The sequence below is a fragment of the Peromyscus maniculatus genome, chromosome 1 (genome assembly GCF_049852395.1).
Source record: "Peromyscus maniculatus bairdii isolate BWxNUB_F1_BW_parent chromosome 1, HU_Pman_BW_mat_3.1, whole genome shotgun sequence".
NCBI classification, from domain to species: Eukaryota; Metazoa; Chordata; class Mammalia; order Rodentia; family Cricetidae; genus Peromyscus; species Peromyscus maniculatus.
Genome location: NC_134852.1, coordinates 61,222,823 through 61,250,315, shown reverse-complemented (window position 1 = coordinate 61,250,315; position 27,493 = coordinate 61,222,823). Strand labels below are relative to the sequence as shown.

Sequence of the window (27,493 nt, the reverse complement as noted above, 5' to 3'; positions counted from 1 at the left end):
GGGAAGGAGCTTGATCAAGATGCAGAATTGAGCAGATTCTGACACAACAAAGGGGTTTATACAAGAAGTGAGCCTTGAGCAGCAATCAAACAAAGAGCCCCAGGGTGGCACCAAGAGGAGTGTGGAGTTTCCAGTATCTCACAGCTGCAGTTTAAAGGTTTTGTTACAGTGTCTCTGGTACCAGGAGTGTTCCATATGATATCCAGGAGAGTAGAAGCAAGTTCCTTGTCCTCCCGTGCTACCAAGGGTGATTTTGACCTCCTTTTCCCAGAAGCAGAGTTGACCATGGCTATTTTGTGTGATGGACAGATTCATGATATGATGTTTTTCAACCTCCATACTTGCTATATTGCCTATTCCCATGTAATATAAGGAGTTCTGGGGTCAAGACATAGCTGACAGTCCTCATTGAGGGCTAGAGAGGAAGAACTTAAAAGACTGTGCACATATTCTAGAGAGGACTCCAGAGTCCTCTGGGTTGGCCTGGATGGGAACTAGAGCCTGGGCCCTTTCTTCCCTCACTGTGGGACCTAGACAGGTATAGTTGTAGGGCCTAAGACCTCACTTATATCCTGAATAGGATCCAGTACTCAGGATCAATGGGCTTTGGGATTTGCCCCACACATGGGAGAAATTTCTGAATGCTGACAGTGTCCCACAATCTTTCCAGTCCTGGAAGTACATTAAAAGTCCCCATGTTTATTCTTCTGCCTAGGCAGTGGACAAACCATTATAAATAGTCATTTGTATTTGATTTATCATGCCCACCTATTGACCGGATAGATGCTTTTCCCTCCTAATGAGAAGATCCCCATCTCTATCTTTTTCTTTCACCCATGGCCCATGTGTCTCACATCCCCAGGAGGAGCAATAATAGTCCTCAGGTCCCCCCACAATTTGGTTTCTTGCTGGGAAAGCATAGAATAAATACATAGCCAGGTTGGTTTCTAAAGTATGGTCTTCATAGCCATAATCAAGGTACTCACATGAATAGCCATAAGCACCCTGGAACTTGGGGGAGCCTTCAAGTCCAGCAGGGCACATAGGTCCACATGGAATATGGGGAACCCATATGTAGTAGCATTGGCTATTACATTTGTATGGGACAGTCCCATAATGTCAGGACTGGCATGTGTGTGTGGTTAGAATTTATCAATCCCATCAGTGCAAATAGGAAAGTGAGGTAGGTATGAGTCTTAGCTTTAGCAGGTCCTGTGGATGGAGTCATACAGTCCATCTTTTGTCATCCTCATGGGTTATTTGTCTGGAACTGGCTTCAGGTGCGAGTGGTGCACCCAGAATTTGATTTCATCTAGTTTTGTCCCTCATTTCTTCTCCACTCTCACCATATCCTAAATCATCCAAGAAATTTATGACTAATCCATTTCAGACAATCACTGACTCTGTCTGTTGATTCAAAGTTACTTTACAGGCACAGTGGACTGGCTGTAAGAACAATTCTCTTGCAAGAGATATAACATACCAAAATTAATCAAGACCAGATAAACATTTAAAAGAGAGCTATAACCACTAAGGAAATAGAAGCAGTCATTAACCATCTCCCAACAAAAAAAATGCCCAGGGACATATATTTTTAGTGCAGAACTCTACCAGACTTTTAAAGAAGAGCTAATACCAATACTCCTCAAATTACTGCACAAAATAGAAATAGAAGGAACATTGCCAAATTCACTTTATAAGGCCACAGCTACCCTGATACCCAAACAGCATAAAGACTCAACAAAGAAAGAGAATTACAGACCAGTTTCCCTCAGGAACATACCTGCAAAATTTCTCAGTAAAATACTCACAAACTGAATCCAAGAACACATCTAAAAAATCATGCACTATGATCAAGTAAGCTTCATTCTAGAAAAGCAGGAATGGTTTAACATATGGACATTAGTCAATGTAATGCACCATATAAACAAACTGAAAGATAAAAGCCATGTGATCATCATATTAGATGCTGAAAACTCCTATGACAAAATCCAACAACCCTTTATGATAAAAGTCTTGGGGAGATCAGGGATACAAAGGACATACTTAAACTTAATAAAAGCAATATACAGCAAGGCAACAGCCAACATCAAACTAAACTCAGAGACAGAGACTCAAAGCAAGTCTATTAAAATCAGGGACAAGACAAGGCTGTGTACTCTCTCCACATCTATTCAATATAGTACTTCAAGTTCTAGCTAGAGCAAAGGGAGATCAAGGGGATACATATTGGAAAGAAAGATGATAAAGTATTTCTATTTGAGTATGACATAATAGTATACATAAGTGACCCCAAAAATTCCACCAGGAAATTCCTACAGCTGATAAACATCTTCAGCAATGTGGCTGGATACAAGATTAACTAAAAAATCAGTATCTCTCCTATACACCAAGAATAAATGGGCTGAGAAAGAAATCAAGGAAACAATAGCCTTTGCAATAGCAAAAGTAATATAAACAAACAATATAAAATATCTTTGAGTAACTCTAACCAAGCAAGTAAAACACATTTGGCAAAAACTTCAAGTCTTTGAAGAAAGGAATTGCAGATGATATCAGAAGACGAGAAGACCTCCCATGCTCATGGATTGGTAGGATTAATATAGTGAAAATGGCCATCTTCCCAAAAGCAATCTACAGATTAAATGCAATTCCCATCAAAATTATAACACAATTCTTTACAGACCTTGAAAGAACAATACTCAACCTCGTATGAAAAACCCAGGATCGCTAAAACAATCCTGTACAATGAAAGAACTTCCAGAAGTATCACCATCCCTGATTTCAAGCTGTAATACAGAGCTGTGGTAATAAATGCTGCATGGTATTGGCATAAAACAAGACAGGTTGATCAATAGAACCAAATCGAAGACCCAGAAGCAAATCAGGTAATTACTTAGATAAGATTGGGTTATGGGTATTTTTTGAGGCGTGGCCCAGTCCTCTGTGACTGGCACTATCCCTAAACTGAGGGTCCTGAGCTGTATAAAAAAGCTAGCTAATCATGAAGAGTACCCAATCCAGGGAGTGAGCCAGTAAGCAATATTCTATGTAGTTACTACTCCAGGTCCTGCTTGAGTTCCTGGCATGACTCCCTCAGTGATGGACTGTGACCTTGAGGTGTAAACCATATAAACTCTTTCTTCTCATCAACTGGTTTTTGTCAGAGTGTTTTACCAAGCTACAGAAAAAAGAAACTATAACATTGTCCAAATGATTTATTCAGGAAACATTTATTAATTTGCAGAAGCACTCCAAAGACAACTGAAATTTAAGGAGATCAAGAACATGGTGTATCCTACTCAATTCATTTATAATGATATAGCTGTCAATACAGGATAGAAGTATTTCCATTTCATAAACATTGCAGGCAAAATGTTGTAAACATTCACAATCTCATCTAAGAGGAACCAGTTGATAACAAAGGACAGGAAGACTAGTACTGTGAGTGCAATAGTCACATACAGCCCAGTCAAGGGCTTTGAAAATAGAAATTGGCACAAAACAAAATACAACAGTCATTTAATTAGTATCAAGTTTAGTGACAGAAGAAATGCAGGTCTTTCCTTTAGCCTCCTGGAAAGGAATTTGTCAAAAGTGGGAGCAGCCATGGATCCTAGAGTTAGTGTAAGGTTAACCTCACAAGGAGTTGGTGAATCCCTGAGTACAATAGTTCAGAAACATTGCAGTGAGTATTTGTTTAGCAGGCCCCATATCACTCAAGTTCCAGAAGACTGATTATTTACTCAATTGATTTAATGTCAGGTGAGGAAGTGAAGATTTTGAAAAGAATTCACACTGATAAAGGCAAAGTTGTTTCTCAAAGCCACTTCTGTCTGATCAAAGCTGCTCCCAGCTGCTGCACTAGACTGTTTCCAGCTCTCCAGACTTTCCTGAATAACACTGATCTCCAACTTCTTCCCCCTCAGGAGTGTCCTGCATGGCTCTCTGCAGAAACAGTCTCAGAGTCTGACATTGGAACCTGTGGTGCCTAATGGAGCCAACTAGGAAGTAAATGATGGGGTTGGCACAGCTGTTAACACAGGATAAGAATGCTGACATTTCATAAACATTACAAGGGAAAACTCTATAAAAATTCTCAATCCAATCAAGAGGAACCAGTTGATCCCATAGGACAAACCGAAGAGCAGAAAGATCAGCACTGTTAGTGCAATGGTCACAAAGAGTCTGGTCACAGGAATCCTGTGTGAGCCACAGAAGACCCTGAGCAGCAGGGCCAGGCTGGACCCTGTGAGAACCACAAATAAAACAATTAACCAAGCAAAAATTATAGAATCTAGCTTCTTACACCAACCATGAGGAAAACCATTAAAGATGATGCTACAAGCCTCCCCTTGCAGGATGCTCAATAGTAGAGACAGGGCCCAGAGCAGGGCACACATGACAGCAGATGTGTGCCTTGGTCTTCGACAGCGGTACCATATGGGCCACAGAGCAGACAGACAACGCTCCGTGCTCATGGCACTGAGCATGCTCAGACCGGCAAGGTAGGCAAAGTTGAACAGGACATCGAAAAATCTAGAGATGAAGATGGAGCGGAATATGCTAGTGATAACATGAATGGAATGTGCAACGTTAAAGCAGAGGAAGAGAAAGTCTGCACCAGCCAGGTTGAAGATGTAGACAGAGAAGGCATTCCTGCTCATGTGGAAGCCCAGAAGCCACAACACTGTGACATTTCCTGCCAGCCCAACCAGGCCAATGATGACGATAAGAAAATTCAGGGTAAATTTTGTGGCATCACAGGATGTGGTTATGTAGTCACTTCCATTTACTGTTGTGATATCAGTCCTCCAGGTTGGGCCAGTTGGACTCATGCTTAAGAACTCTACACTAGTTGTCCTGAAAAGAAAATAAAGATATGAAAAATGCTGTGTAGGCTCTGATTCTTAGGACCACATTGCTCTGTGGGGATTATTGACCCCAATTCATAAGCAGGAAAATTAAGCAATTTATCAAACCCTGAAAGTCCTTGAAATTTCTTTTAAATTCAACTCATATTGACTTGGGCTATATGCAAACCACATCCTCTACTGTAGTAGAGGCTCTGCTGTAGCCACTCGACAGCTGAAACTGAATGAGGATACAGAACACTGAACTCAACTTTCTTTCTGTCATAGGACTGAGGTTTCCTCTCAGGTACAGATGTATGGAATCCCCAGCCTGACAAATAGCTGCCCTGAGTCACTGTGGTGGAGCTATCAAATGGGAAAAACATGTGAAAATCCTGAATGAGGATATTTCTTACTTTTCTGTTATGATAAAATGCAATTACACAGGCAACTTATGAGTGGAAGAGCTTTGGCAGCAGTAGTAGGCATGGAGATGGGAACAAAAGCTGATCAGAGCTCCCCACTCCCCTGCCCAAGAGACATCCTAAAGCCAGACCACCTAAACCTCCCCAACAGTACCACCAACTGAGACCAAGGGTTCAAATATCTGAGCCAATGGAAAATATTCTAATTCAAACTAGTGCGAGAGTCCTGAAGAGACTGTCACTTCTTATTATGACTCATGTAAGAACAGCAAGACTTATTAATCTAGAAATGCTGAGTTTCCATTTCAAATGTTGCCAACCAGAAAGCAGGGAGGCTTTGGAGGACCTCAAGGCTTTTCCTGCTTCCTGTTACCTATGTTATTGTCCAACTCTCTATAGGGATATAGTGAATAGTTAATAGATTTACATTTAACTGATGAATAAATGAAATAGAAGCCCAAGGGGTAGTTGTAATTTTATAAGAAATGTTAAGTAAACATTTTAAAATGTATTTATCATTTGGAAACCACATGTAGAGAATGAAGGATATGCCATTGTTCATTATTCATTCAGAATATCCCCTCAGATAGGGGACTTATACTGCCATGTTTCCAATGACCAGTAAATATATGGCAGTAATAACCACCTAGAGGAGTTTGAGCATAGATTTAGGGATAGGATTATGTGATGAGCAGAATTATGAAGACTCTTCAGGAGTAAAATGCAAATGTGAGACAAGGGTGATCTGTCAATGGGACTCAATAGAAGCTGCTATATCACAGAAATATCTACAATGAAATAGAAAGTTGTAGTCTATGAGCTATACAATATAATCCTACATATGACATCACTTGGGTTATTTTATGTAAATAAGTTTTACACTTTCAGTGATGTAAGTATGAGAATTATCTGAGGGGAGATACTTAACTTTTCATTGATGAAGAGCTTTGGATGACAGACAGCAGATGCTCATGCAGAAGCCAGTAGGAAATAAGAATCACTCCACAGGGAAGTGAACATAGAAACTGTGTTCAAGCCATTTTCCTATTGCTGTGGTCAAACACTGAGCAAAAGCAACTTGTGGATTTGAGGATTTATTTTACTTACACTGTGAGGGGCTGGACCCTCCTATATCAATTAATAAAAGCTCCACAGATATGACCACATGCCAATATGATCTTAGAACTTCATCCATTGGGGTCTCCTGTCACATGAGTGTAGTTTATATGAAGTTGACAGTTAAAGGCAAGTAGAACTATCTGGATGTATGATCAATTCATTTCGGTTTTCTTACTTGTCATCTGAAGTCAGTACTATGACAGTCATATGTTATATTGTTCATATGAAAAGTTGTAGTAACAGAGGCAGGAAAACACTGACAGATCATACCCTAAAAATGAGTAAACACATCTCCCCAAAATGGAGAGATGATAAAGACAACAAATCCAGATTTCTGGATTTCTGTGAGGTTGAAATGAAACAATATATTCAAGGCTTGAGGGTGGGGTGGGTGACATGGAAGACAAGAAAGTCCAACAATTAGTGGCATGCAAAGACCAGTTGAACTCTACCAACATTGCCCTTTAGATTTGTAAAAGAAAAAATAATCCTTACTAGTTGCTCAAAACCACCAGAAAGTCCTACTCCTTCCCAATTTCCTTCCCCATATTGTCACATTGCTCTCTGCCCTCCCCAAACAACATCCAGTGATTTCCAGAACTTCCCTTCCCTGAACTGGCCTTACTGTTCCCTACTCCACTGATACCCCCACTCCATTCATCTGTAATATCCCTTCTCCAACCATCATCTAGGCTGTGTTTCTTTCCTCTCTGTAGGCAATCCTTCTCCTCTGCAATCTTCCCTGAGCCACTAGGTAGGCACCTCCCTATAACACCCCACATGCTTCTTGGCTTCTTTGGTGTCTCACCTCCAAGTAGCCATACTGAAGATCTTGGTGCCTCCAAGATCTTACATCCCTCTCACCTTATAATTTGCTCACTCCTCTGGGATCTTCCTACCAATTGCTCTTAGTAGACCCTGCTCTTGCTGACCCACATAGGCCTCCTGTCCACTGTACTAGCTTCCCAGGATTATCTGCCTCTAACTGCCAATTGACCATAGTTTCTCAGAGAAACTAGACTTGGAAAAGCACACTAGAAGGCAACAGAGGACAAGACCAGCAATAGTTATGCACAGTTGTAATGACTTTTTGACATAATCTATCTGCATCAACAGTAATATTTCTCAAAGAAAACTAGGGATAGAACCCACAGCCATCAATACAAGTTCCATAATGAAAACCAAGTCTCAACACTCTTACAACTTAATACTTTCCTAAATACTATACATATGTACACTGATTTGAGCAGAAAGAAAGATTGAAAGAAAGATAGAACTAACAAACTATTTCAAATGTGCAATTCCCAGCATAGAAAAGAGTAAAACAAAAGCCAGGATATGTCCTTCCCCCAAATTACTAATTTCCTAGCAAAGTACCCCAATTGGAAGGACCTGGAAGGTTCTCCAGACAAATAATTCAAAAATGATCTTAAATATTTTTATGCAACTCAAAAGGGATATCAATATGCTCCTAGAGAATGAAACAAAGAGGTGGATGAAACACAGAAGTCAATGCAAAATGAAAAAAACAGAATTCAATAAAGAGACAAAGTTGCTAAAGAAAATTAAAACAAAAATTATTATGGAAATTAAAATTTCAATATGCCAAATAAAAACCTCTGTGAAAGCTTCAACAACAGAATGGGTTCTGTCAAAAACGGAGAGTTAAGACTAGAAGATAAAGTCAAGGATCACTCAGTAAAGGTCAATACGATATTTTAAAAAATATTTGATCAGAACATAGGAAAGTTTTGGGATACCATGAAATACATAACTTTTAAATAAAGGGAATACAAGGAAAACAATAACTCAATGAAAGAGTGTTCAACACTAAATAAGATATCTATATCACAACTCATCCCCTCAAGATTGAGAGTCATCGCTTATGACAAGGAAGAAAGATTGCAGTAGCCAGAAGTAGTGGATGTTTATAGTAAAGTATTTGCAGACATGTTAGTGCTGTGCCACACACAAACTTTCAGTGACTGTGACTCATGTGTACACAAGATCTACACAAGATCAAGGGACCCCAAAGCCCAGCATGGATGAGAGAATGGCTCATGGATTCCCACCCCTAGCTGAGGAGCTAGCGTTCAGCATCTGATGGCTTCTGAGGTAGGGAGAGTCACTTTTCTTCAGGGGTTCAACTCCAGTGAGGCTCTTGATTCTATAGTAGATGGCCCCATGCCTATGCACATGCAGGCAGTACTAAGTGGACTCAATGGTTTTCTTTATGAGAAATGAAGGGGGAAGAAGTGGCACTATAGGAAAGGAACTGGAAGGAGGAAAGCTGTAAACCTTGGCTTTCAAATCTCCCATAGTCAATCCTGACAGCCCACAAGTGGCCAACAGAGACTTTCCAGTCTCTTGTTTAGGGTAAAACATCTGGGGATCCTTGAATTCTGCTCCTAAAGGTGAACTTACACGATCCTCATCCAAGAAAAGCAAATAATAACTTTGAGAATAAGTTCTTAAAAAAAAAACTTACCTTTCCCACATTCTTCTTGATAGAGCTGGTAAGCTGGTCTATGTCAAAGGGAAGAGAATTCCGAGTCACCTGTCAATACCAAGGACGTTTCTGTCCTAGTAAGGTGTCTACCAGGAGTAAAGCCTGTGACTTGAAGAAGCCTTATCAAATGGTGGAAAGGCCTGAGGTTTCCTGTATGTAGAACTGTTGGCAAGGGGGTGTCACTCCTTTGAGTCATGTTCTTCATGAGATGACTCTCAGCATTTGTTCTGAAAAGTGCTATCTTTTGTCCTCTACTTAAACCAACCCTATGGCTCCCCTTCCCAGGCTTGTTGTTTCTAACCTTCTTACTGCCAGATGACTACCAATGCTAAGCACTATAAGCTAATGCTAGGAGCTTGTGCAGCTAAAAGCCACACTGTCCCTTCTTGTTATTCAAATAAGGAAAGGCCTTAAGGGAGTTGGACCACATATATTCATTATAACACCAGTAACACATAATAGCTTTTATCTCACTGGCACAGATAAATATTAAACGGAACACCTTGATTTCTATTCTTGTGGATTGAAAAACCGGTCCCAGTTGTTCATCTAATTTATTTGCATGTCATAATTATAGATTTTAATTGTGAACTTACATTTTAATTCCATCTCTATTAAAAAAATGATAAATTGATAGCACACAAAAAAATGAAATGAGTTCAAGATATAGTAGATAATATGGAAACTTCAGAAAGGAGATTTTTATATATCTTTAATTAAAATGCTAAATAGTCTCATAGAAAATATGAATTAACAAATAGAATATTAGTACATACAGATGGGGATCAGAGCGGAAATGCCAGAACTAAAACACTCCAGCAAACACAAAGGACACCACTGAAGACTGTAAAACTGAGTACACATTTAGAAAAAGCAAAATACACACTTGAAGCTACAAGCTCATTAACAGAATACAATGGAAAACTTCCAAATGGAAAACAAAGACAAACCTATGTAGAAATAAGAATATATGTAATGTTATTCGATTATAAGAGCCATAAACATACACAATCAGAGCAAAAACTGGAGGTAAAGAGAAAGGAACAAAAGAGACACGTGAAGTAAAAATGGTTGAGAATTTTGCAAAATTATTACGAGAAACCAAATATATTACTAACAGAAGAGGAAAAACTCAAAATGCTTAGATACTGAAGTACAAACTACTAAAGATGACAAGGGTTAAAGGAGAAATGCGAAGAGAAATACTTTAAATATCAAAATTAACCATGGCACTATAGTAAATCGCTTCCCTTAAAGAATTTACTATAGTAAATCTATTCACATAACAATAGAAGGAAGGAAAGAAGAAAGAGACAGAGAGAGAGAGAGAGAGACAGAGAGACCGAGAGACAGAGAGGAGTATGTTAGTGTGTTAAGTTTGGTGAATTGTAACAAAATAAATATTAGATAAATTTATAGCATAGGGGGTAGGAAAGAAGACCTAAAATCAACAAAATTTCTAACAGGAAATAAAAAGATAAGTTGGGGTCAAAATAAATAGGTAAAACATGCTGAAGATAAGTAGCAATAAAACTGATAATAGGAAATTAGTATATAAAATCAGGAAGCCAAGAAAAAAAGAAAAGATGAACAGAATAGATAAGACATGACACACACTCACAAATAATCAATGAACCTTGAATACAAACTGAACAGAAGAAAAGATTAATTAAAACCTTACAACAATAAGGATATCAGTAGAGAAAAACTTGGAAACTAAGTCTTACTCTTTGAGATCAGCAAAGTCAATAAATCTCCAGACAGATGTTGCTTTGTGGCAGAGCACTTGTAGATACTTGTGACTGTAGCTATTATGATACACAGAGGAAAACATATATCATAAAACAAGAGATACTGCCATCCTCCATCAGACGGGCTAACACCCCAAACACTGCAGACACCAGCTCTGGAGAGGATGTGGAGCACAGGAGCACTCACCCAGTGCAGGCAAATGCAGAATGGTACACTACTTTAGAAGGCTACCCCAATGTTTCTTAAAGTGCTGAACGTGGTCCTATCACAGCATCCAACAGGCATGTGTTAATTACATGTACATTGAGTTGAAAATTTAAGTCTATTTGAAAATACAAGAGTTAATGGCAGTTTCCATCATAGTTGCCCAAACATAAAAGCAAACAAAATATTCTTTGTAAGTGAATGGATAAGCTGTTGAACATCCATAATGCAAAAATATTACCTCTAAGTTTAAATAAGTGAGCCATCAAGCTATGAAAATATATAGAGGGACCTGAAATGCATAATACTAAGATAAAAGGGGGCAGTCTGAGAAAAGCTACATACTACATGATTTCAATATTAAATGAAATCTAGGAAAACCAAAACTATGTAGCTGAAAGATCAGTGATTTGCTGAGGCTCTGTGGTGAGAGTGAAGAATGGATGCAGGACTAGGCATCATTAGATAGTTAGAAATATTCCACTCATTCCTGTAATGGTACATAATATCATCTTACATTTGTCAGAATCCATTGAGTTGTACAGCACAAGATGAAATACAATGCTCATTGATGTTCTGTTTTTTAACTATTATATAAGTATTGGGGCATTAATTTTAATATATACATTAAGCCATAAAGATGTCAATAACAGGAGAAATTATGCATACATGATGAAGGTGGAGACAAGGATATACATATTTATGAGATGTTGGCCAGGCAGCCCTTGAAAACTTCCAAAACGATACAGGTTATGGCACTGCTATTGTTCACCCGCCAGAACTAGATGGTGAGGTTCCATTGCTAAAGACACCATATATTTTGAATACATGACTCAGTCATATCTAGCTGGAAATGATCTAGAAGCTTCTTCCCTATTGACTACTGTTCACAGTTTGGGGAGGTACAATGCAGGTCATGGATAATGAAAGTCATCAGTCTCTTTTCCAGCTGTATAACCTGAATGGCACAATTCTAACATGTCATGAAAGATATACAGTAGTGCTAAAACTGCTGTGGAGTAAACAACCACCTTCTGATGGAATTTCAGACTCACTCCACAGAAAGGCACACACTTGATATTGTAAACTTGATCAAAAAACTTATGTTTAAGCCGGGCGGTGGTGGCGCACGCCTTTAATCCCAGCACAGGGGAGGCAGAGGCAGGCAGATCTTTATGAGTTCGAGGCCAGCCTGGTCTACAAAGCGAGATCCAGGAAAGGCGCAAAGCTACACAGAGAAATTCTGTCTCGAAAAACCAAAACCAAAACCAAAAACAAAAAACTTATGTTTAGAGAAGTGATAGGTTTTGAGGGAGAATATCCTATGGATGTTTGCTTAATAGACATGTAGCCTAACTACCTCTGAAAGATGTATGTTTATAATCATAGAATAGTTCTTCTCTCAGCCTTGGTCATAGAATTTTCTTTTTGCAGAGGGCAATAGTTAAAAGAAGATACTCACTGATGTTCAAAATGCTGGGAATAAACGACTTTAATATGTTCAGCCCTAAATGAGACAACTATATCAGACAATCTGTATGTCTTTTGCAATCACAAATACAAGTCACTAGGGAAATGTGAAGCAAAAGAGTATTACACACCAGAGTGTTTAAAATTGAAAAGACTCAGCATATCACAAGTGTCAGGAGCATGTACAATGACTGGCGCTTTCATGCTTTGTTTGGAGTAAATATAACCACACAGTGAAAGAGTTATATAATGTCATGTCTTGTAATCTAATATACCAAGGAAATGAAAGCATATGTCTACAAAATTTCTTCAATAAAAACATTTGTCAGTCAGTATGAAGTAGCTAACCATCATAAGAGTTATAGAGCTTTAAAATGCTGATAAAAGGAACAAAATGAAATGGATGAACTCAAAAGGGGGCTGAGCACTGGATGCTAGGATTCAAAACTGCATATGTTATGTCTCTAAATATGTGGAGAAGATCCACACAAAGTTAATGGCTGTTAAAAGAAGTTGAAGCAATGTTTTTCTCTAGGAGCAGAAGTAGTAAGGAAATGGGTGCAGAGTGACTTACAGAGTTATAAAAAATTATATTTAGGACTTCCCTTCTGGACCAGAGGTGAGTCCCCGGGTCCAGCCCGGACCCCATCCCTGGGCACCAGCCACCCCGGGGAGGCCTGCACAGGTTGGCGCCGGGTTCTGGCCACCGGACAGCTCCCCTTCTAGCCCCACCGGGAGGGATCCCCTTTTCCAAGCCCCCCGACAGCCCCTGCAGTCTCCGCGCCCTGCCCCCACGCCCATCTGCCCGAAACTCCAGCCACTTCCTGAGACTTAGAGACCGGCCCCCAGCTCCCAGCCTGCCCCCGACTTCCCTTCTGGACCAGAGGTGAGTCCCCGGGTCCACCCGGACCCCATCCCTGGGCACCAGCCACTCCGGGGAGGCCTGCACAGCTTGGCGCCGGGTTCTGGCCACCGGGCAGCTCCCCTTCTAGCCCCACCGGGAGGGATCCCCTTTTCCAAGCCCCCAGCAGCCCCTGCAGTCTCCGCGCCCTGCCCCCACGCCCATCTGCCCGAGACCCCAGCCACTTCCTGAGACTTAGAGACCGGCCCCCAACTCCCAGCCTGCCCCCGACTTCCCTTCTGGACCAGAGGTGAGTCCCCGGGTCCAGCCCGGACCCCATCCCTGGGCACCAGCCACTGCGGGGAGGCCTGCACAGCTTGGCGCCGGGTTCTGGCCACTGGGCAGCTCCCCTTCTAGCCCCACCGGGAGGGATCCCCTTTTCCAGCCCCCCCGGAAGCCCCTGCAATCTCCGCGCCCTGCTCCCACGCCCATCTGCCCAAGACCCCAGCCACTTCCTGAGACTTAGAGACCGGCCCCCAACTCCCAGCCTGTCCCCGACTGCCATTCTGGACCAGAGCTTGCCCCTGACTTCCCTTCTGGACCAAAGAGTTGGACAAGAGAACTCCCTTTTGGACAAGAGAGTCTTCCTGAGTCTGTCAGCTCTTTGTGAAACAAGTACACTGATAAGACCAAGAAGGAACCACAAGGAGATGGGCAGACGTCAAGGCAGAAGTACATACAGCAAAATGAAGAGCAATACAGCATCACCAGAACCTAGCTCGCCTCCAACATCTAGACCTGAACACCAAAAATTGGAAGAAGCAGAAGAAAGTAGCCTTATGAGTAACTTCATGAAGAAGGTAGAGGCTTGTGTAGAGGAAAAGACAAGAAAATTGGAAGAACGATGTAAACAACTAGAGGAAAGGGCAAACAAATTAGAAGAAAACAATAAAGCCCTCCAAGAAAACAATAAAGTCCTGGAAGAAAACAATAAAGCACTGAAAGAAAATCATGAAAAAGCAATGAAACAAACAAAGGAAACAGTCCAAGAACTGAAAAGGGAAATTGAAAAAATAAAAAAGACACAAACAGAGGGAATGCTGGAAATAGAAAACCTGAGTAAAATATCAGGAACTTCGGATGCAAGTATAACCAACAGAATGCAAGAGATGGAAGAGAGGATTTCTGGCATTGAAGATACAGTAGAAGAAATAGTTCCATCAGTCGAAGGAAACACTAAAGCCAACAAAGTCATGAACCAAAATGTCCAAGAAATCTGGGACACCATAAAAAGACCAAACTTACGAATTATAGGGATAGAAGAAGGTGAAGAATACCAACTCAAAGGCACAGAAAATATATTCAACAAAATTATAGAAGAAAACTTTCCCAACTTAAAGAAGGAAATGCCTATGAAGATACAAGAAGCCTATAGAACACCAAACAGACTAGACCCCCCAAAAAAGTCACCTCGACACATAATAATTAAACAACTAAATGTACAGAATAAAGAAAGAATATTAAGAGCAGCCAAGGAAAAAGGCCAAGTGACCTATAAAGGTAAACCCATCAGAATAACACCCGATTTCTCAATGGAGACTTTGAAAGCCAGAAGGACCTGGACAGATGTAATGCAGACACTAAGAGACCATGGATGTCAGCCCAGACTAATATACCCAGCAAAACTTTCAATCATCATAGACGGAAGGAACAAGACATTCGAAGACAAAGCCAGATTTAAACAATACCTATCCACAAACCCAGCCCTACAGAAAGCACTAGAAGGAAAATTCCAACCGAGGGAAGTCAGATACACACTTGAAAACACAGGCAATAGATAAAGCCACAACAGTAAACCCCAAAGAAGAGAAGTACACACACTCTACCACCAAAAATAACAGGGATGAAGAATCACTGGTCATTAATATCCCTTAATATCAACGGACTTAATTCACCTATAAAAAGACATAGACTTACAGAATGGATACGAAAGCAGGACCCATCTTTCTGCTGCATACAAGAAACACATCTCAAATTCAAAGATAGACACTACCTAAGAATAAAAGGCTGGGAAAAGACTTTTCAATCAAATGGTCTTAAGAAACAAGCAGGGGTAGCCATCCTGATATCCAACAAAATAGACTTCAAACTAAAATCAATCAAAAGAGATCAAGAAGGACATTACATCCTCGTCACAGGAAAGATCGACCAAGATGAAGTTTCAATTCTGAACATATATGCCCCAAACACAAGGGCACCCACATATGTAAAAGAAACATTACTAAAGGTTAAACCACATATAAAACCCCACACATTAATAGTGGGAGATCTCAACACCCCACTTTCACCACTGGACAGATCTCCCAAATCGAAACTTAACAGAGAAATAAAGGACTTAACTGATGTCATGACCCAATTGGACCTAATAGATATCTACAGAACATTCCATCCTAACAAGAAAGAATATACTTTCTTCTCAGCACCCCATGGAACTTTCTCTAAAATCGACCATATACTTGGCCACAAAGCAAATCTCAACAGAAACAAAACAATCAGAATAACCTCCTGTGTTCTATCAGATCACCATGGTTTAAAGCTAGATTTCAACAACAACAAAAACTACAGAAAACCTACAACCTCATGGAAACTGAATAATGCTCAACTGAATCACCAATGGGTTAAGGAAGAAATAAAAAAAGAAATTAAAGACTTCCTAGAGATCAATGAAAATGAAGACACCACATACCCAAACTTATGGGACACTATGAAACCAGTGTTAAGAGGGAAATTCATAGCACTAAATGCCCACATAAAGAAGTTGGAGAAATCCCACACTAGTGAATTAACAGCACATCTGAAAGCTCTAGAACAAGAAGAAGCAAAGTCTCCCAGGAAGAATAGACGCCAGGAAATTATCAAAGTGAGAGGTGAAATTAATAAATTAGAAACTAAGAGAATAATACAAAAAATTAATGAAACAAAGAGTTGGTTCTTTGAGAAAATCAACAAGATAGACAAGCCCTTATCCAAACGAACCAAAAGACAGAGAGAGAGAATCCAAATCAACAAAATCAGAAATGAAAAGGGGGACATAACAACAGACATTGAGGAAATCCAGAGAATTATAAGGTCATATTTCAAAAACCTCTACTCCACAAAACTGGAAAACCTAAAAGAAATGGACATTTTTCTGGATAGATACCACATACCTAAGTTCAATCAAGACCAGATAAACTATTTAAATAGTCCAATAACCCCTAAGGAAATAGAAACAGTCATTAAAGGCCTCCCAACCAAAAAAAGCCCAGGACCAGATGGTTTCAGCACAGAATTCTACCAGATCTTCAAGGAAGAGTTAATACCAATACTCTCTAAATTGTTCCACATAATAGAAACAGAAGGAACATTACCAAACTCCTTCTATGAGGCTACAATTACCCTGATTCCTAAACCAAACAAGGATGCAACAAAGAAAGAGAACTACAGACCGATCTCCCTCATGAACATTGATGCAAAAATACTCAATAAAATACTGGCAAACAGACTCCAAGAACACATCAGAACAATTATCCACCATGATCAAGTAGGCTTCATCCCAGGGATGCAAGGGTGTTTCAACATACGAAAGTCCATCAATGTAATACACCATATAAACAAACTCAAAGAAAAAAACCACATGATCATCTCACTAGATGCAGAAAAGGCATTTGACAAAATCCAACACCCCTTCATGATAAAAGTCTTGGAGCGATCAGGAATACAGGGAACATACCTAAACATAATAAAGGCAATATATAGCAAACCAACAGCCAACATCAAATTAAATGGAGAGAAACTCAAAGCAATTCCACTCAAATCAGGAACGAGACAAGGCTGTCCACTCTCCCCATACTTATTCAATATAGTACTTGAAGTTCTAGCCAGAGCAATAAGACAACATAAGGAGATTAAGGGGATTCAAATTGGAAAGGAAGAAGTCAAGCTTTCCCTATTTGCAGACGACATAATAGTATACTTGAGTGACCCCAAAGATTCCACCCAGGAATTGATAAAGCTTATAAACTCCTTCAGCAACATAGCAGGATACAAGATCAACTCAAAAAAATCAGTAGCCCTCCTATATACAATGGACAAAGAAGCTGAGAAGGCAATTAGAGATACATCACCCTTTACAATAGCCAAAAATGACATAAAATACCTTGAGGTAACACTAACCAAGCAAGTGAAGGACCTATATGACAAGAACTTTAAGTCCCTGAAAAAAGAAATTGAAGAAGATCTCAGAAAATGGAAAGATCTCCCATGCTCATGGATAGGCAGGGTTAACATAGTAAAAATGGCAATCTTACCAAAAGCAATTTACAGATTCAATGCAATCCCCATCAAAATACCAACACAATTCTTCACAGATCTGGAAAGAACAATACTCAACTTCATATGGAAAAACAAAAAACCCAGGATAGCTAAAAGAAACCTGTACAATAAAACAACTTCTGGAGGCATCACAATCCCCGACTTCAAGCTCTACTATAGAGCTACAGTAATAAAAACAGCCTGGTATTGGCATAAAAACCGACATGTGGACCAATGGAATCGAATTGAAGACCCTGACATTAACCCACACACCTATGGACATATAATTTTTGACAAAGAAGCCAAAAGTGTACAATGGAAAAAAGAAAGCATCTTCAACAAATGGTGCTGGCATAACTGGATATCAGCGTGTAGAAGGATGCAAATAGATCCATATCTGTCACCGTGCACAAAACTTAAGTCCAAGTGGATCAAAGACCTCAACATAAATCCAGCTACTCTGAACCTGCTAGAAGAAAAAGTAGGAAATAGTCTTGAACGCCTTGGCATAGGAGATCACTTCCTAAATATAACACCAGTAGCGCAGACACTGAGACAAACAATCAATCAATGGGACCTCTTGAAACTGAGAAGCTTTTGTAGAGCAAAGGATACGGTCAACAAGGCAAAGCGACAGCCTACAGAATGGGAAAAGATCTTCACCAACCCCACATCTGACAGAGGACTGATATCCAGAATATATAAGGAACTCAAGAAATTAGACATCAAAAGGACCAATAGTCCAATTGAGAAATGGGCTTTAGAACTAAACAGAGAATTCTCAACAGAGGAATCCCAAATGGCTGAAAGACATTTAAGGAATTGCTCAACTTCCCTAATCATCAGGGAAATGCAAATCAAGACAACTCTGAGATACCACCTTAAGCCTGTCAGAGTGGCTAAGATCAAAAACACTGAAGACACTTTATGCTGGAGAGGATGTGGAACTAGGGGAACTCTCCTCCACTGCTGGTGGGAATGCAAGCTTGTACAACCACTCTGGAAATTAATATGGCGCTTTCTTAGAAAATTGGGAATCAATCTCCCCCAAGATCCAGCTATACCACTCCTGGGCATATACCCAAGAAATGCTCAATCATACCACAAGAGCACTTGCTCAGCTATGTTCATATCAGCATTGTTTGTAATAGCCAATACCTGGAAACAACCTAGATGCCCTTCAACTGAAGAATGGATAAATAAATTGTGGCACATATACACAATGGAATACTACTCAGCAGAGAAAAACAATGACATCACACGGTTTGCAGGCAAATGGATGGATCTAGAAAAAATCATCCTGAGTGAGGTAACCCAGACTCAGAAAGACAAATATGGTATGTACTCACTCATAGGAAGATGCTAGATGTGGAACAAGGATGACTAGACTGCTACTCACATCACCAGTGAGGCTACCTGGAAAACGGGACCCCAAAAAAAGACACGGAGAAATGGACGAGATCTACATGAATAGCCTGGTCATGAGTGGGAACAATGAAGGGCGACAGTCGAGGGAAAGAGTGGGAGATCCTAACTGGATCAAGAAAAGAGAGGGAGAACAAGGAATAGGAGACCATGGTAAATGAAGACCACATGAGAAGGTGAGAAGGGGAGGAAGCAGAGAGCTAGGGAGGCCCACGGAGATCCACAAAGATACCCCCTCAAAAGACTGCTGGCAATGGTCACGAGACGGCAGGAACTGATCTACTCTGGTGATGGGATGGCCAGACACCCAGATAGTGGTGCCATAAACCCCATCCAAGGACTGAGGAATCTGAAGGCAGACATCCACGGCTGGGCCCCTGGTGGAGCACTGGGAGTCTAATTAGTGAGTAAGAAGAGGGTTTATATGAGCGAGAATTGTTGAAACCAAGGTTGGATAAAGCACCGGGACAAATAACCAAATGAATGGAAGCACAGGATCTATGAACCAAAGGCTTAGGGGCCCCCAACTGGATCAGGCCCCCTGAACGGATGAGACAGTCATTTGGCTTGATTTGTTTGGGAGGCAGCTGTGCATTGGTGCCAGGTCCTGGGCTCGTTGCATAAGTTGGCTGTTTGAATCCTGGGACTTATGCAGGGACACTTGGCTCGGTCTGGGAGGGGGGAATGGACCTGCCTGGACTGAGTCTACCAGGTCAACCCCGGTCCTCGGGGGAGACCTTGATCTGGAGGAGGTGGGAATGGGGGGTGGGCTAGGGGGAGGGGTGGGCGAGAGGGGGAGAACAGGGGATTCTGTGGCTATTATGTTGAACTGAATGGTGTTGTAAAATAATAATAATAATAAAATAAAAAATAAAAAAAAGAAAAAAGAAAAAAAAATATATTTAATTATTTTGAGCCAACTAACTAACTACTTGAGCCTACTAACCAACTTCACTAACCACAGCAAAATTGTATCCTAGTCATCTGTTACACATCACCCTCTCTTAATTTTTCTAGCCTTAAAATGATTTGCAAAAATTAAGAAGAGATGAAACATTTAAATGAATGTATTAATTTTCATGGCAAACCCATTGGAAACTATGAGGGATTAGAGTAATCACAGAGAGGGAAAAATCTTTAAATAATTTTCATTTGGTAAAGGGAGAGGAAAGTAAAGGGATGGACCTGTACATGTGTCTACTGGACGACTTGAGAAATGCAAACCACAAAGAAGCAGCCTACCTCAAACCTTACATGTTGTTGCCTTATTTTGGTATCAGACCTAACCACATGTTTGCAAAACCTAATGATGAAATAAGTGTAAAGATAGGAGCAAATCTGATTATTGCACAACATATATATTTTGACTCAGTGTGTTGAAATTCTGGCATGCAAGGCAAGATGTACTCAAAGATGCATAGTGGCATACCTACTGCCTATTACAGGGTAATTAACTGCATTTGACTGGTTTAATGCCTCCTCCATAGGAGGGAATATTATACCTATTACTAATACTATTCAAAATTCCATATCTGGCAGCATCATAGGCCCTAGAGTAGAATATGCTACTGTTGTTTTGGTAAGCCTTCATGTTGTCAAATTGTCCTCTAAGTACTTATGTTTTCATCCATAGACCTGGGCTTCTCTCAGTTTTTCTCAGAGAATCTTTTTTTTTCCAGGGAAAATAGTCAGTTGTCAGATGCATAAACAGACAATGAGGAGAATAAGAAAGTGAGTGCTCAATTCTATAACTAGTAAGTATCTCAACCTGCTACACTAAGGCACAGGAAGCATGGGGGAAAATGATGTGGAAAGAATGTAAAAGATATAGAATGGGTTGAGTTATGTGAAATATTCTTCTGCAAATGATATTATTTCACTTATGAAATCATAGCATCTGGAGTTACCTGTACAAGGTCAAGCCAGCTGAAATTCTAACACTGGTGAAATAATTAGTCACTAGGCCAAACACCTTACCAAGGAGCTATTAGCATTTATGGTTAATGGAGGAGAGAGAAGTATTATTCTTGGAGCATATGGCCACTGGTAGGATGTTCAGAGTCCATGAGCTCCTATTAACTCAGGTCAGCTGTCTTTGTGTGTTTCCCCAGCATGATCCCCCTTGCTCACACAAGCCCTCCTCCCTCTGGTCAACTGTACTCCCTGAAACTCTGCCCAGTGCTTGACTGAGGATCTCTGCATCTGCTTCCATCGGTTACTAGATGACAGCTCTTTACTGACAATTAGGAAAGTCACCAATATGATTACAGGAGAAGATTAGTTTACAAACCCTCTCCACTATTGCTAAACTTAGCTTGGGTCATCCTTGTGGATTCCTGGGAGTGTCCCTGGCACCAGGTTTCTTCCTAACCCCCAAATGGCCCTCTCTGTCAAGGTACCCTTTCTTTACTCTCTTTCACAGTCCTGCCTCCAACTCAACCAACCCAATCTCTCATGTTTCACCCCACCATTTCTTTCCCTCCACCACCCTCAGCCTCAAGTTTACCTAGGAGATCTCATCTATTTCCCATTCCCAGGAAAATGCATGCATTCCTTTTAGGGTTCTGTTTGTTACCTAGCTTCTCTGGGACTGCAAATTGTAGCCTGGTTATCCTTTGCTTTACATCTAATATCCACTTACGAGTGAGTACATAACATGTTTGTCTTTCTGGGTCTGGGTTACCTCACTCAGGATTATTATTTTCTAGTTCTAGGCATTTGTCTACAAATTTCATGAAGTCATTGTTTAGTACTGAGTAGTACTCCATTGTGTATATGTACCACATTTTCTTTATCCATTCTTTGGATGAGGGATATCTAGGTTGTTTCCAGGTTCTGGTTATTATGAATAATGCTGCTATGAACATAGTTGAACAAGTGCCCTTGTGGTATGTTTGAACATCCTTTAGGTATATGCCCAAGAGTGGTAATGCTCGGTTGTGAGGTAGATTGATTTCCAATTTTCTGAGAAACCACCATACTGACTTCCAAAGTGGCTGTATAAATTTTCACTCCCACCAATAATGGAGGAGTGTTCCCCTTGCTCCACATCCTCTCCAGCATAAGCTGTCATTTGTGTTTTTGATCTTAGATGTTCTGACAGGTGTAAGATAAAATCTCAGAGTCATTTTGATTTGCATTTCACTTGAACATTTCTTTAAGTATATTTTGACCATTTGAGATCAATGATTCTTCTGTTGAAAATTCTGTTAGGTTTAGGTTTAGGTCTGTACCCTATTTTTAATTGGATAATTTGTTTTTTTGATGTCTAGGGCTTTTTTTATTTTGGAGATGATCCCTCTGTCAGATGTGGGTTTGGTGAAGATCTTTTCCCATTCTGTAGGCTGCTGCTTTGTCCTATTCATGGTGTCCTTTGTCTTACAGAAAATTTTCAGTTTCATGAGGTCTCATTAATTAAACAATGATCTTAATGTCTGTGCCATTGGTGTCCTGTTCAGGAAGTAATCTCCTGTGCCAGTACATTCATGGCTATTTCCCACGTTCTCTTCTATCAGGTTCAGTGTATCCGGATTTATGCTGAGGTCTTTTATCTAGTTGAACTTGAGTTTTGTGCAGAGGGACAGATATGGATCTATGTGCATTCTTTTATGTGCTGACATCCAGCTAGAGCCAGCATCATTTTGTTGAAGATGCTTTTTTCTATATTTTTTGTATATTTCTGACTACTTTTATCAAAAATCAGGTGTTCTTATGTATGTGGATTCATGTCTGAGTCTTTGACTCAGTTCCATTGATCCACCTGTTTGTTGTTATTATTAGCAGTATTTATTACTCTTGCTTTATAGTACAGTTTGAAATCAGGGATGGTAATATCTTCAGACATTCTTTTATTATACAGGAATGTTTTAGCTTCACAGGATTTTTTCCATACAAAGTAGAGTACTGTTCTTTCAAGGTCTGTAAAGAATGATGTGTGGATTTTAATGAGGATTGTATTGAATAGGTAGATTGCTTTTGTTAAGATGGCCATTTTTACTATGTTAATCCTACTGATCCATGGGCATAGGAGATCTTTCCATATTATGATATTATCTGCAATTTCTTTCTTCAAAGATTCAAAGTTCTTGTCATACAGGTCTTTCACTTTCTTGGTTATAGTTACAACAATGTATTTTATGTTATTTGAAGCTATTGTATAGAATGTTGTTTGCCTGATTTCTTTCTCAGACCATTTATCATTTGTATATAGAAGAGCTACTGATTTTTTTTAATTAATATTGTATACAACCACTTGACTAAAGGTGTTTAACATCTATGGGAGTTCCCAGGTAGAATTTTTGGGGTCTCTTATGTTTACTGCCATATCATATATTAATAATGATACTTTGACTTCTTTCTAGGAAAGAATAGTCTTAAACATGTACACACAAAATACAGGGGATCCTAATTCTATAAAAGAAGTAATATTGGATCTAAAAACAATTTAAACACAACACATTGATAGTGTGTGATTTCAGTACCCTATTCTTACGAATAGACAGATCATTTGAAAAAAAGTAAAGAAACACTGTAGTCAAATGGCATCATTTTCAAATGGGTCTAATGGACATATGCAGGACATTCCATCCTAACACTAAAGAATACACATTCTCTCAGCACCACAAGAGACTTTTTCCGAAACTGACAACTTATTAGGACACAGAGCAAGCTTCAAGAAATATAGAAATATTGAAATAATATCCATCATTCTGTTTGACCACCATGGATATCAACAGTGATAGCAACTAAAGAAAGCACTCACACTCATGGAAACTAAACAATACACCACTGAACGATAATTGGGTCAATAAGTAAATCAAGAAATAAATTTCAAACTCCTAGAATTGAATAAAAATGTAAACACAATATGTCAAAATGTATGGAATACAATGTGGACAGTCCTCAAAAAATAATTTATAGCATTCAATGCCTATATTTAAAAAACAGAGATATCTAAAACTAATAACACAATGATGCACACAAGAAACTGCAGAATGCACAGTCCAAATGGATGTATCTATATTATAACCCCCCTTCCAAGGCCCAGGGATCATTATGAAAAGAATATAAGAACTGGAGGTGGTAGATGACTACAGGAAAACAATGTCTTCCAGATACATTAGGACAGTTGTGCATATGAACTTACAGAAATTGTGGCAGCAAACTGCAAAAGCTCAGGCCAGTTAAAATCTCAGCATGGAAATAGCAATTGGCCATGAATCCTCATCCTTAGCTGAGGAACAATTGGCAATTTGAAGGTGCTGAGAAACAGTTACTTTTCTTCAAGGGGATGATCTCTCATAGCTCATCCATGTTCCAGGGATATGGGCTCATGTACAAGAGCATATAGGATGGGCAGCACAAATTGGAGTTCTTGGGTTTTTAAACAGTCAGAACACAAACTTTAGTGTGTAAAGAAGTGGAGAGGGTCTTAGATGCATTTGGGGAAGTTGTGAATTTGATTAAAATACATTGTATGAAATTCCTAAGAATTGACTTAAATTTTTATAAATAGAAAAGAAACTTCACAGTCTCAGGATTGCCCCACGGCTCACAACAAAGGTGGTGGTGGTATGGATCAAAACATGAATCTCTCCCACTGGGGCACAGGTCTCTGTCTACTTTCATAGTTCTAGAGCTCTGTCTGTGAGAACTGGCACAGTGATAATTATGTGGGATACATGATAGAAACAGTCCCTTGACCACTGTGGTAGTTTGACTATATTACAGTTAATACATTGTATGAATTTCAGGAGAGGCTTTGAATTTCGGAATTTAAAACATTGTTGAGACTGTGATAGACTATGAGAACTTTTGTAGTTGGACTAAATGCATTTTGCATTATGGCATTGTTACAAGCTTATGGGGACCAGAAAGTGGAATGTGGTAGTTTGAATGTAATTGACGCTATAATCTCATAGGGAGTGGCACCATTAGGATGTGTGGCTTTGTTTGAGTGGGTATGACCTTGTTGGAGGAAGTATGTCACTGTGGGGGTGGGCTCAGGATACTGGCAAGTGTCTCAGTTGATTTCCTGTTGCCTACAAGATGAAGAACTCTCAGCTCCTTCTCAAGCACTATGTCTGCCTGCATGTTGCCATGCTCCCCACCATGATAATAATGGACTGAACCTCTGAAACTATAAGCAAACCCCCTCAATTAAATGTTTTCCTTGTAAGAATTGCCATGGTCATGGTGTCTCTTTACAGCAATAAAAACTCTAAATAAGGCAACCACCAAGGCTAATACTCTTAGTATATTCTTGATTTTTCTAGGCCCAGAAAGGGTATGTGCCCATATTGAAGTGAGCCGTGGTTAAGGCAGAGATTCACATCTAGATGCCAGTGCACAGGTCTCAATTGAATTCTGCTGCAGGCTGCTCTATGGTCCAGGCTTGTGTTTAGAGCTTCTCTTCCTACCCCTGCTGATTCCCACTGTGGAAGATTCCAAGCAAAATCCTCTCCTGTCACTATTGCCTTCTCCAGGCAAATAAAAATCCTACTCTTCTTTTACTGTATGACACAAAATCAGAGGTTGGGTATTGAAAGAAGGCATTTTCCTTTCTAATAATTTACTTCCAATGACTGAGATTGTGGACATTGACTTGGAGGTCAGAAATAGGGGGCTCTGTCAAGTACTGGGGTTCACATGATGAGCCTGGTACTAGGCTTCAAATTGAGACATGAACATAATTTTCTTTCTGCTGGAGACTAGATTTGGTTGGGGTGGTGTTCAGGTCCAAAAGAGGATGTGTGAAGTCAGTAGAGGGAAGGAAGAGATGTACATGATCTAAGAGTGAATCTGGATGGCTGCCCACAGCATTTATTGAAAAAGAAATACACCTTTTGAACTCAATAGTTTAGCCACAGGATAGATTGAAAATAGACTTGCTGGGCAGTGGTGGCGCATGCCTTTAATCCCAGTACTTGGTAGGCAGAGGCAGGTGGATCTATGTGAGTTTGAGGCCAGCCTAGTCTACAAAACAAGTTCCAGGAAAGTCACAAAGCTACACAGAGAAACCCTGTCTCAAAAAAAAAAAAAAAAAAGACTCAATGATTCAGGGATAGAAAGCAGCCATTAACTTCATTATAGCATTTTCTCTGAGACAAAAGCAATGTAGATGAAATTCTAAACAGTCTTAGTAAATAGGAAACACAGAGCCAAATACAGAGGCAATAGCCCAAGAGATCAGAGCAATAGCCATGACTAGCTTTAACTTACAATAGCTACCCCAGAGGGAGTTTCTTCCCGCCTGACTTGTGTTTTTATTGCCTTTCTGTTCTATTTTCTCATTGGCTCTAAACCCAACCACATGACTTCCTCGTTACTGCCTGTCTATGCAGACCTCCAGGTGTCTATGGTTAGTACTGGGAGAAAAGGTTCGTGTCACCATGCTTAGCTGTGTCCTTGACCACACAAGACTCTGCCTGCCATGTGATCAGATTAAGGGCATGTGCTACCACTGCTGGACTTCTGCTTAATGGCTATTTGACCTCTGAACTCCAGGCAACTTTATTTATTAACATACAAATAAAATATCACATTTCATCACAAATAAAATATCACCACAAAACAGTAAGTTCAGCAATTATCAAAATGCCTATTGTTCTCAAAGGTTCAGAAACTCTACCAGTAGCCCTCCTACATCAAGAGAAGGGCCACAAGTTCCTCCTGCCAGAAATAAATAAAATTACTGCTTTTAGCAAGCAGAAGCTTTCCTCAAGCCCCTAAGGGAATAGAGATCCTTATCTAAATGTCTGGCCTTGGGAAAAGAACTTCTGGTGAACAGACAGTCTACTCATTCTGATAGAGCATTGGCACTGAGAAGTTCCCAAATTGCATTGTTTTGTGTCTTAGTCTTACTATCTAGATCTATTCCCCTCATGCACTCCCAAAAGGGAAGGTCCTGATGTTTTACTCTTTTTTCATTATACTGTACCATTCTGATTTCTCTATACTTAGAAACTGAACTTTTGTCCTTAATGGTTTCAAGTTCTGGATCTGGATTGTAGGCATTTCATCCTTGGGATCAGTTAACTTTCTCATTCTTGGTGTAATCAAGAGGGTACAATGAGATCCCTGTGTGCAAAGTCATCAAGCTACAAGGTTCCATGGTAGCAGGGACTATTTCCAAAGGATTATTATGTTTAAAGAGACTGCCATTTCATACATTTTCACCCTTCAAAACCCACACAAAAATTTTAAAGAAGAAGGCATAAGGAAACTCTCATAACACATACTGAGAATCATTAAAAATCAAAGTTAAAAGGTGCTAAGGAATTGTGGTCTGCAATGTCAAAATGCTACAACTTTATCAAACAACAATGGTCACCATGTGGTCCATGCTATCTTTCCCTCCCACAAAGTGAAGATGTCTCTCTCCATACTGTGCTGCTGGGAGTTTGGGGAGGGCAATATAGGTAATTCTCTTATTCTATCTTCCTCAAATTGTCCTATATTTTGACTATGCTATAAACAGGTACCCTGGGCTTCCATTTTCTTTCCTTGACCATTGTGAATTGTGTTGCTATGTGAGGGAATA

At 39.9% G+C, this 27,493-nt stretch overlaps 1 protein-coding gene and 1 pseudogene across 4 annotated transcripts in view; both read right to left on the bottom strand.

The window, feature by feature from the left end:
* LOC102919175 (mas-related G-protein coupled receptor member B4-like) overlaps positions 1-27,493 on the bottom strand; it is a 115,903-nt gene that overhangs the window by 27,052 nt on the left and 61,358 nt on the right. Inside the window, exon 1 of one of the 4 annotated variants that reach the window (XM_076543494.1) lies at positions 8,886-10,219. The exons of the other annotated variants lie outside the window; for them this stretch is intronic. Within the exon in view, the coding sequence (XP_076399609.1) occupies positions 8,886-8,896 (11 nt within the window). The 5' untranslated portion in view covers positions 8,897-10,219. Of the gene's footprint in view, positions 1-8,885; positions 10,220-27,493 lie in introns of those variants that run through there. 4 annotated transcript variants of the gene reach the window in all.
* Positions 2,408-5,174, bottom strand: LOC102925999 (mas-related G-protein coupled receptor member X2 pseudogene; annotated as a pseudogene).